This window comes from Phycodurus eques, chromosome 4, assembly GCF_024500275.1.
Source record: "Phycodurus eques isolate BA_2022a chromosome 4, UOR_Pequ_1.1, whole genome shotgun sequence".
Taxonomy (NCBI): domain Eukaryota; kingdom Metazoa; phylum Chordata; class Actinopteri; order Syngnathiformes; family Syngnathidae; genus Phycodurus; species Phycodurus eques.
The window spans coordinates 26800188-26812270 of record NC_084528.1 but is presented as its reverse complement, the minus strand read 5'-3'; the positions used below and the strand labels follow the sequence as shown (position 1 = coordinate 26812270).

Below are 12083 nucleotides of genomic sequence, written 5' to 3'. Positions count from 1 at the left end.
CATTTCCATGGCAACTGCTGCCATCAGCTGCAATATATGCACACACACTTCGCGTTGTTTTAGGACAAGCATTGGTGCTAACATTTCTGTTCAGAAAAACACTGGAACATACTAAAATACTCTTTTCATTCACCATTTATTTCAAGTAGTCTAATGGTACAGACAGAAATCAATTAATATTTTTACAGTTGTTTTTTTTTTTAAAGACAGCCCTAAATAAAGCTATAGTACCAGAGCGCCAAGTTTCTAATCTGTATCGGGAATAGCTACGGTAATAATTATTGGAAATTCGTATTTTGCCTCTCGCAAAGTCAGTGTTATGTTCCCGGTACATCAGATTTTCAATACAGAACAGCTATTGTCCGGAGGAAATCCATTTGCATTGTAATGCATTTTTGTTCTATTAATTCATAGCTTTTGTAGCTATATGAAAGTAGGAGCAGCAAAACTATGCAGCTGCAATGAGCATTGGAATTCATGCAACATTTTGAAATAATCAAATTGTAATGTGTCATAGAAGGTTATTTGGATCTCCCCATGTTTTCTAAACAATGTCCCCCTTCTGTTGCCTAGGTGTGGTATCTTTCCGGCTGGGTTTGCTACCTGCAGTTAGAGAGAGCCAAAGAGCAGCAGGAAAGAGAGGGGAGAACACTCACAGAGGAGGAGGAAGAGGAGAGGTCAGCGCTGAAGGAGGCGGCCAGATTGCATTTGACCAATGCTAAGAAGGTAATTCATTAAATATGCCAATTAGCTGCTTATTGTGGAAGCAGTACAATGGGGCTCTGACTCATAAATACCATAATGGTGGAATGGAAACGCAGGCTCTATTCTATCAGATTTGAATATGTAGCAACACCATCGTCATTCTTCTTAGTTTCTACAATATTACCTTGGGGGGGGGAAACAACAACAAAAAACTAGGGCTCTTCTACCAGTCCAGTGCTGGGGCCTTTTAGCCAAATGGACCTGGCACCTGACCGAGCAGAACATTATTTTTAGATACTTACTGGATTGAAAAAAGTTAATAAAATGTCAGGATTTTTTAAATCTCTGTTCCATTACAATTACTGACAAGTGAATTATATTCTCTAGGGTCTTGTCTAAGAGTGTGAACACATTTTTATGCTACTGTTATTTTGGAATATAAAATTGTGGAAAAAATATAATGGAAATCTAGCCATATGAGCCAAAACTAATAGACTATGTTAGTTTGTCTTCTAAAATTATTACTGAAAACTGCAACTATTACAGACACAGCAGATCTTTTTTACCCTTAGGGCCACTGTACTTCTCACTTGTGCTGCAGTGACCAAAGCAACAATGGTGTGCTAGTTGCATGATATATTAATAACAAACATCAGTCTGAGAGAGACGTGTCATAATAACTGTAATGTGATCGCTCCTCTTGCCAGTTTTTGTTTTTCTTTCAAAATTTTGTACACCTCAGAATATTGCAGCCAACAAGAGCGTCCCTCCTTGCCCCTCCCCTCAACATCTGTTCGTGGCTAGCTGTATGGCAACAAATTAGTCTAACCTGCAGGAGGGAGTGGGTGAAGTGATGTTTAGTAACTGGGCAGAAAAATGTGTGTGTTACATGATAGAGTGAATAAATGAGAAAAGAAAGCAGCAAGGCAGCAAGTAAGTGTTGAGTGAGCTGTTACTGTTTTTTTTAGAGAGAGCGTGAAGAGGCAGTTGGCGCATAACGAGGTGAAATGTGACTGCTTTTTGACCTTGAGAATAATGTGCAGGATAAAAGAAATCAATCCGTAAATCCGTTTCAGTGTTGCCATCATGAAAAGTTAATTACCATTATAGCAAGTGGAATTTTAATTTTTACTTCCAAAAGTCATACATATGTTAAACAAGCTTAACCACTATTAATATTAATATCCATCCATCCATTGTCTGTACCGCTTTATCCTCACAAGGGTCGTGGGCGTACTGGAGCCTATCCCAGCTATCTTCGGGCGAGAGGTGGGGGACCCCTGGTCGCCCGCCAATCTAATATTAATATATTGAGTAAAAAAAAAAAAAAAAAACAATGTTTTGAAAATCCGTTTTTAATATTAATTGTCACACAAGTGCAAAATACTATTCACATTGCACTTAGCAAAACGCAGTGCTCTATGGAGCAGCCCCACTCATCGTGTATATGCTGCCCCGACGCAATGCCTGGCGTCGTGGCTTGCTGCACGATGTGACGGCATCTCGGTGCATCCAATAAGAAAGATGGTGGTGAAGGGATTTCAGTTTGACAACAGCAAACAAATTTGTTGTACATTGAAAACAGCATGGAAAAAATGGAGGCCAACGTTATCGCGGTGTGCCACTGTCCTGAACTCTGGGACACAAGACAAATGGCCTACCTTGACGTGGTTAAAAAACAAAAAAAAAAACAAAGAAAGAAACTGCTCCCTGCTAGGCCTGAAGTACACCTCAAAGCGGTCTTCATGAGCTGTAGCTCATGGACGAGCCTAAACTCCCCCAGATCATGCCGTGAAATTAGAATTGGATGGACTCGTTCCCTTTTCTATTTTTTTTTTTTTTAGCTGCTGCTCTTCTCTTTCTTTATTTTAAGTAACGCCAGGGCTGTATGTTGTAACAATGGCAAATCCATAGTGCCAAGCTGCAGCCTCCTTCAACATCCAAACCAGCGGGAAAAGGCACGAGGTTACTTAATTGTTCAGTTGCTTTGCAAGCAGCGCCAAATATGGGCAAGCTTGCACCGTGTCGTTGTCGTCCTCCCCCAGTGTGTGCGCCAGCAAAAACCATGTGCAGTGTGTAATTCACGTCACAAGAAGTTAACTGCTATAAAACGCACAATGAATAAAGCACCTTTAATAAACATGTACAGTATTGCAGCTATCAAGGCTGAGGTACCACTGTAACTTGTTACAATACGCAGACACACTCAAGCGCAGATTTTCAGCTAGGATTCTACCCAAAAAAGTGATGATGGTGAGGAGAGTGGATGGGTGTAGAGGACAAGAATAAAATCAGCGACACGTGGGCACCAGCAAGGAAGATGAAATAGGCGGCGGGGAAACAAATAGATTGAATGTGAGGTAGATATGCAACTGTGGTTGGGTGGGTGAAAAGGAGTTGAGGTGTAGATGGTGAATAGTGGCAGACGTAAAATCAATCGTAAACCCGACGTGAAATGGAAATTGAGTCTCAGTCAGATAGAGCTAAGATTCAGGTAGGATCTGCTGTGTATTCACTGGGGACAATGGAATAGATGAATATATAGTTGTGTGTGCGTGTGCAGATCTCTGTGTGTATATGCAATATGCACAAAAGGAAATAGGGCAAATGGAGGTCAAAAGCTTTACTATTTGATGTGGCTGAAAGGGGAGCTCATGAGCAAGGATATAGTGGGAAGGGTTGGACGTGTGTGCATCCCATGAAACTTTAATGACTTTCTCCACCAAAAATGGGACTGGAGGACTGAAGCAGATGTTTGTGTGCATTCGCACCCTGTTCACCAGCCACTATTTCAGCGTTGCCAATGAAGACTTTCCATCTTAAAAGAATGTGGTATTTGGAATATGCAGGAAAAGGTTAAACGAAAGGCAATATTTTGTCACAATCGTGCCAGCGTGGTATGTAGGTATGTACGCGCAGGGATGTGCAAAGAGAAATCTTGACAGGAAGCTAATTTGGTTAGTGTGTGCCAGTGAAAGTAAGCCAGTGTGTATGAGGAGGTAAAGTGTGAGAATAGAAGGCATTAAGAAACGAATTGAAATCGATGTAATGAAAAATGTTTTGCACACTAATGTAGAATGAGGGGAAAATAGCTTTAGCCATGTTCAAGGTGACTATGGTGCACCTGAAAAATATTATTTGTTTAATAATAGATGCAATTACTATAAAATTGTGACCACATTTTTTCTAGTTGCTGACCTTGAGCTACAAAGTCTTTTCAAATTCGCTGTGAACGGCAACATCCAAAACTTTTTTTTATTTTTTTTTTTAAATCATGTCTTACTTTTGCCTTTATGATGGTCAAAAGATTTGAGCTTGCCTATTGCATTTTGATAATTTGTAATTTTTCAATTTGAGTGCTTGGACTTGTAATACTGCAATTTATTTCATGACACATACCTATCAATCTGAAAACAATGGAACCTCTAAGGTCAGACACAATCCATTAAGGCAGTCATTTTCCCATAAGGAATAATGGAAATTTAATGAAACTGTTAAAAAACATGGCAATTCAAACCCAAAGTACAACTTCACAAGGGTGTATAGGAAATTCCTCTTTTTTTCGCATAATTAAGGAAACAATCTTGCCTTTGAGTTTTTAATACAAAGAGCTATTTACATGATATAAACAAAAAGAAAAAGAGGGAGAAAGAAGAGAGAGAAGGGGAGATGGCTGTCTGTCCGCATGCGCTTTGCAAGCCCCCACACTCTCGGACCCCGCAATTTGAAAAAACAGATTACCGTATTTCCGCGACCACAAGGCGCACCGCATTAAAAGGCGCAGTCTCAGGTACGGGGTCTATTTCTGTATTTAACACACACATAAGGCGCATCGTATTATTGGGCGCAGGCGTGGTAAAACATACGCTAGCTTAAAACATACAGTAGCATGCATGCACGCTAAAACATACGCTAGCATGCATCCTCATCCACAAATCTATCAAAGTCCTCATCTTCTGTATCCGAAATGAACAGCTGGGCAAGTTCTCCATCAAACATGCCAGGTTCCCTCTCGTCATTGTCTGAGTCAGTCTCGTTGCCGGGGGGCTGTTCAGCAATGATGGCGGCGTTTTCCCGCTTCCTCCACTTGCGAACCATGGATTTGTTGATCTTGAATTCTCTCGCGGCTGTTCGATTCCCATGTTCCTCCGCGTAACTGATAGCTTGCAGTTTAAACTGTGCTTCGTAAGCGTGTCTCTTCGTAGGTGCCATTTTCGGGGGTCCTTAGCCAAACCGATGTTGTTTTGCACAATGCACATACCCGCACTATATACCTACTGGGGCGTGCCTTTAGCATCCTCTTTCACGCGCACCCTTCCCCCTTTAACGTCTGCATGCTGTCCTCAGTCACGTCCGCCTTTCTTCTATATTAGTAGCGTGTCGGCATGAAATGCTACCATTCAGTCAAATGGAGCGCTCATCAAAGGCACACAACAACATTTACTGATTTTGGAACTGGGTGCAAACATAAGGCATTATAAGGTGCACCGTCCATTTTGGAGAAAATGTAAGACTTTTAAGTGCGCCTTATAAGGAATTTCCTTCAGTCAGATGCAGTAAATTTGCATAATTAGGACATTCCCACCAGCTACCCAGCCAGCTGTTGTAGCCCGTTTGGGAATGTCCTTGGGTGAGACAAACCATGGCTTGCTGCTTTTAGCAAGGCTAGACATCTCAGAGACGTTACACCAGAGTTATGGAACAATAAAAGAATACATTCTGAATGAAATGCCTTAAACTTTATAAATGTTAATATAAGTAGTCTTGCCAACTCAGGGGTATCGTTCTCAAACATTAGATCATCTGCGGGGGCATTGAAATTTAAATGTTGACCCTTACTACGCTTGTAAAGCGCATTGTACTGCGTATTAGCATAAACCTGCTAAAACATCCTTCAATGTCTTTGCGTTCTGCTATTACAAGGCACATTGTTAGTTTATGCCATAGTTCTTTTGTTAGTTGAGCAAGTAGAATTTTGAGTAGAAAAGCTTACATTTATCTTGAAATCCCTTAAAGTGTTTGAAAGTGACTTTGAAAATGGTGTAATGAACCTTGTACTGTCAATGTTCATTTGCAAAGGACTCTAAATTGTTGTTGTTGATGGCCTAACGACTGCCAAGTTTTTTTTTTTACTTGAGGCATCTTCAAATCAAGTGTGATATTTGCTGGCATAACTTTCATTTCATTTCAATTACTCCATGAGTGACTCAGCCGTAGTCCTTTTGAGCGCTGCCTAGCAGCTTCTTTTCCTCCAGGCCAAGGGGAATGAGTGTCAGAAAATGTAAATTAATAAAGAATAATATTCATGGATTTTGATGGTCTGAACGGAGCACATATTCGAATTGATTTTCACTGAGAATCCAATCTGTGACATATGCTATTGTGACACACTGCTCTTGCATTCTGTCCCCAATCAATAGCTAGTTTTATTAAAGTCGTATACAGATGGACCTTGGTTATATGTACATTATATTACCCAGTAATTAATATCTGACCAGTATTGACACAAAAGCCTCTCTTACACACAGAGCAAGTAGCTGCTTCAGAGAAGAGGTTGCTTGGGTTTGCTTTGCTGGTCCCTTATGAGGGTGGATTTGTATTTTTTTATTTAATATTTTTTTATTTTTGGGGGGCAGGGGGGCATGGTCATGGTAGGCCACCTGTCCACCTGTAACAGTGAGGCTAGATCTTCGATAAAGCCGTTCAGGTTTCCGTCCAGAGGTCTTCACAGCACATATTGAGTTGGTAAACCAAAAGGGCCGGGCGAGCGAAGGAGACAATCCGGGTTCTGAGGTGAGCAACGGAGTCAAGACAGAGGGATAGCGCCGCGTTGCATTGCTACTAGGTCAACGTACTGTAGTGTGACTTTTGGTGGAGATGGAGCTATTAACGCATTTTGTGTGATGTTGAAATTGTCCAGTAGTGACAGGAATTCCAAAGAAGGCAACTCTCGGTGTAGGAGTATGACTTGGAGTAGTGCGGACCCAGCAAGCATGAAAGCAAGGCATTCCATAGAGACAAGTGAGACTCTGCATTCCATAGTCTTTGGTATTGGCATCTCTTTAATTATAGAGTCTGCATGGTGCATCACTGACTACTTACTGTTTTTCATTTTATTTATTTTTTTTCATTTCTGTAATAATGACATTTCGTTATGAAAGGCTCCTGATGAACTAGTTTGCGTAGTGGCGTAAGATTTAAATCTATTTAAATGATTTGTTCATTTATTGTATATACTTGTGTACTGTATACTGAGTATCTTAAAGTATTCTCTATTCAGGTCATGTATTCTAATCAGTCAGGTCAAACCAAGATTACAACATGACAGAAGTAATGGGTGCTAACTTACTGTAATTAAATTACTTCACACACAACGAAACTTTTGAGCATGATTCGACATAACAGCGGCGTATTTACGTACGACCGTTAGTGCTAGCACTAGCTTGCCAGGCCCCAGAACGTTTTGTTGCCTGCTTGCGAGCCATATCGTATTAAAAGTACGTGAACATACCTCAAGCAATCCTTGAATTAAAGTCCTCTCCCGAGCAATGGTGACCACCAGCACATGGTTACCCCCATTTTGTTCTTATAATACGACCGGTTCAGGGTGCACCCCGCCTCCCGCCTGAAGCTCGCTGGGATAGGCTCCAGCAGCCCGCGACCCTAGTGAGCATAAGCGGTAAAGAAAATGGATGGATGGATGAATAGACACGACACGATCCATTGTTGTTGTCGTCGCCATGGTAACAAGTGCAACCAGTCCCGTTTGAGTTGACAAGATAAAGCCCAGTGATCATAAAAAATGAGATGCGGTGGTATCGGAAAACAAGATTTTATTGCAGGAGTCTGACATAGTGAAAGACCAAAGTTGTCTTGTAGTCTGATCAAGGCATTACTTGTTGTCTGTCCCACAGCGCCGCCATGTTTATTATTATTCTTTTTTTTCAAAATAACTTTATTGGCAGTCAGATATTTACAGTACTACATCGAAAGACACGCGGCAAGGCTAAAAATAAACTAGCTTTTGGATTAAAATATACCGTACACGATGGCGACGCGGAGTAAATGACGTCATTGATCGGATTGGCGAATTATGACATTAAAGCCGATCAGATGCTCAGCATAAAATGCTAAATATCGGCCGATAACGATCAAGCTGATCAGATCGGTGTAAAGTCTATTTACTGTAAGTATGACGTCTGTGTTAGCGCATGTTAATGATGTGATGATTGCGTTCCATTTCGTGTTACGTGCTATATGTGTGGTTAAGGTGTCAGTAAAAAAAATTTCAGGCTGTGACAAGGACTTAAAAGAAAGGCAAAGTAGACCTTGAAAAAGCAGCATTGTGAGCAGAATGTGTAAAGAATGGCTTTTAAATGTTTAACTAGCGTAGTCATACACCTTTGTGTTAGTTTACACAGGGATACAAGGTCCGAGTTTCCTGATATTTTACAAGGTGTGTCAGCAAAGTTTCAGAAGTGGTTTCTCAAAAGATACAGTAGATTTCAAACACGAACTTCAAGTTTTCCACCTTAGAAGTAATGCCCATGAGTCTAACTCACTTTCCTTGGCTTCTCAATCACGCCTTCATTCACTTCTTCCAGTATCTTCTGCAGCTCCGTCATTACGGCCATCTTTATGTGGTCCACATCTTCAAAACGGGACCCCTTGAAGACCCCGTTGAGCTTGAGCTTGTATTAAAAACCCATCAAGACAGACAAAATTACAGAGAGCCAGGTCGGGTGGGTCGACGTGTTGTCATGGGGAAGCAGCCACCAGTGGTCCTGCCAGAACTTTTGCCTCTTCTCGCACGATGAACGAAGCAAACAGCGCAGGATCACTTTGTAGACGTGGCGGTTGATCATGTGACCCACACTGAAAGGAACAACTCATAGTTTGTAATTTGGATTAGAAGTACATCTTTTGTGACACCTGCAACTTTTCTGACACACCTTGTGTATGCGATCTCCTCTGTACAGGATCGTCCTCTATGCGAGCTGTGATATGATAAGAGTAAGACTCTCACCTAAAGCTGCGAGATGCAATTATTCCTTTGTATTGACCCCGAGATACAGCGAGCACAGGCAACTTTCATTCGAAGAGGATAGACATCGCCAGGCACTTGAGAGTGACAATCAATGTGTTTTTATTCTTATTTTCCCTGGTGTCTGAGTGTGAGGTGTGGCGCTAAGGAGGGAGTGTGTCAGACCTTGTGGCTGGTTCGTGCATCCCCCTCTTCTTCTGCTCCTTAGGAGCTGCAACCTGCGGAGAAAGCATCCTTTTAAGCATACACACACACACACACACACTGCAAGTGCACATTGTTACACTCCAAATGAGTTCTCTTGACAGTGCGTGTGAGGATGTGGCTTGGAGGCTGCTTCTGTGGCAAGACAGTCACACACACTCGTCCCTCTCATTTCTAGCTTTGTGACTGCACTTGTTTACTAGATAGTACTCTTTTACTATGAACTATTACAACTTCTCTCTAGTTTAGTCCCCCCCACAAAAAAAAAGGTCGTTAGCGTAAATCTGTGCAGTGGCTCTGCTTACTCTGCATTTACACGCTGAGAATTACAGCGCTATGCTTCCTCTTGTCAGTGGCAAAGGAAGCAGTTTTATCACCCAGCTCCCCCTTTGAGTTCAGTAATTACACACAAGCGGAGTATTTTACAGAGATAAATCTGCTGGCTGCGTAGGGAACTTTTTTTTGGCTATTGCCCGCAATATTTCACTGAGATAGCAAATTTGATAGTGTGTCGCATAGCCATATGTGCTTAGAGCTCCAGTGCTTGATGTAAATAAGTACATTCCCTTTCAAAAGTCATCTTTTTATCCATTTCACAGTGAATTCAAGAACACTTTTGGGAGTGGTGAAATTCTTGTTTAATCTAATCTAAATTTTCTAGACTTTCATTGGTGTGTAATCAACATCAAGTGAATTTTGTGAAAAAATATTTTTTGTGTGTGTTCACATTAAGAAATCTAATTTGCAATGAATAGTTCATATTGTGGGAGTATATTGTAGTTTGCTGTTACGCCACAGACCATATTGATTCTGGAAGGTTTTCCAACTCATCTATTGAATGTACTCATTTATATTGAGCACTGTACATTGCAGATTGCAGGCTACATGCAATCGCAAGATGAATGTTCCCCCCCCCCACCCGTTTGTAGAGGAGCGTTACAGCAAATAAGCTAATTTGCCAAATGTAGGGAAAAAACTGTTTACCAGCATTTTGTGAGCTGCACCAGCCTCGCTGAGAGCATGCAAGCTGCTCTTGGATAATTCAGCTGTCCTAACCGGCACTTTAGAGACTTAAAACACCAGGGTTGCACACTTCCCTCAGCTCCAAGTGGCTGTTTGCTGACATCCAAATGTTGCACTGTTAAATTCAGTGGCCCAGTGTGAGCATTTCAATTCAGGGACATAAGGACTTGATCAAGGAAGGAAATGACTTCATCAGAGGACTGTACCCGACAAGACTTTATAGCTCAAGGTCAGTGTCAAGAAAGAAGTATTATGATAACCTATAAGGTCTTGGCTTGGGACTTGAGGGTCAAAGGTTTGATTATCACTGTGGAGACATTTTAATCTCTCAATTTCCTGAAAGCTGTAGAATCCATAAATCTGTAATGCATGCATATGTCAATAAGATATCACAGTGTCATGCAAAATTCCTTGGGGATTTATCAAAGTACTCTACAAGAAAGTCACTTGAGCTGTTCAAATTTACCAAATTTGACCACAATCCCTTCCATCCATCCATCCATCCATTTTCTGAGCCGCTTCTCCTCACTAGGGTCGCGGGCATGCTGGAGCCTCTCCCAGCTATCATCGGGCAGGAGGCGGGGTACACCCTGAACTGTTTGCCAGCCAACTGCAGGGCACATCCAAACAAACAACCATTCATACTCACATTCACACCTACGGGCAATTTAGAGTCCCCAATTAATGCATGTTTCTGGGATGTGGGAGGAAACCGGAGTGCCCGGAGAAAACCCACGCAGGCACGGGGAGAACATGCAAACTCCACACAGGCGGGGCCGGGGATTGAACCCCGGTCCTCAGAACTGTGAGGCAGATGCTCTAACCAGTCGACCACCGTGCCGCCCACAATCCCTTCCATGACCTTTATATATGATATGACCCGCGGGCCTTGAGTTCGCCATATGGGGCTTCTTCACATTTTTGTTCTATCATCGCAGGTATCCTGCGTTAGCATCGCACACACAATAATAAAAAAAAAGGTCAGAACATTTTTCCATAGAACTTGAGCTCCAATGGTATGATTTTAGATGCCTTCAACTGGAGGTTACACTGCAGAAATAATCTGTTGTATTTTTAAATGGTGGAAGACCACTTGAATCACACCTTCAAGAATGCATGTATTGCATGACTGAACCTTCCTTCTGTCTGTATGAGATCCTTGCTTGTATTCTAGACTGAATGCTCACATCATCCTTTTTTGTGTTTGGCAGCTGCACAGCAAGCTACGTTGTGACGACCAACCCATGTTGGAGCACATGGAGCAGCTGCTGGGCGAGCTGGGTGGAGAACTGCATTCCGAAGAGACTGACACAGTTGTAGATGAAGATTATGAACCTGCTAGTGATGAGGAGGATGCTAATGAGGATATGGCGATGGAACACTAAATAAACCCTTTTTTCTAGCTCTACGTAATGTCAATTTTTTTTTCTTTTAAATTGCCTTTCCATTGGTCAAACTTCACAGCTATTCATCCAAGAACTGAATTCAAGTTAATCAAATAAAACTTGCCGCTGGCTCTATCAATTTACCTGAATGTAAAGTGCTTTCTTGATGTTTTTTCTCTCGCAATAATCTTGTAAAACCTTTTTAGTTTTCTTTTTGTTTCTTTCTTTTGAAAACTAGTCAAAACACTGAAGAATTTACAGTAAAACAATACCCATGTCATTTTGAGACCCATATTCTTAGGCTCTTTACCACCACCCATTTACCCATTTGAATGCAGACAAATCTTTAAGGTTAGAGAATTTAGCAGCAGGCTACACTTCCTCTAAAAGTGCTGCTGTAATGCCCAAGTGACAGTTTTGTCACAAAAGAGGGGCAAAGAACTGGTTGCGGTCACAAGCGGATTTAAATGATTCAGTTTGTCACAGAGGATGCCAATTAGCAGCGGTTTAATATGATAAATTACTGAAGTGCTTGCATGTACTAAATATACACTACTCACAAAAAGCTAGAAATGTTTGGCTTTCAAGGAAAATTGCAGGATGAACCTAAAATGCACTATAACCTTTATAGTTGAACTTAATTTGGCCTTCCCTAAACATTCCAACTTCATATATATACTTACACAACAAACATGCATTTTATTCTTATTTATGAGGGACAG

General features: G+C 41.4%; 1 protein-coding gene across 1 annotated transcript in view; it reads left to right on the top strand.

Annotated features, from left to right (window-relative positions):
• The window catches only part of si:dkey-12j5.1 (uncharacterized), a 31731-nt gene extending 20227 nt beyond the window's left edge, over nucleotides 1-11504 (top strand). The window contains exons 10-11 of the mRNA XM_061675760.1: nucleotides 574-726; nucleotides 11188-11504. Of these exons, the coding sequence (XP_061531744.1) occupies nucleotides 574-726; nucleotides 11188-11361 (327 nt within the window). The 3' untranslated portion in view covers nucleotides 11362-11504. The remainder of the gene's footprint in view (nucleotides 1-573; nucleotides 727-11187) is intronic.
• The last annotated feature ends 579 nt before the right edge of the window (nucleotides 11505-12083 follow it).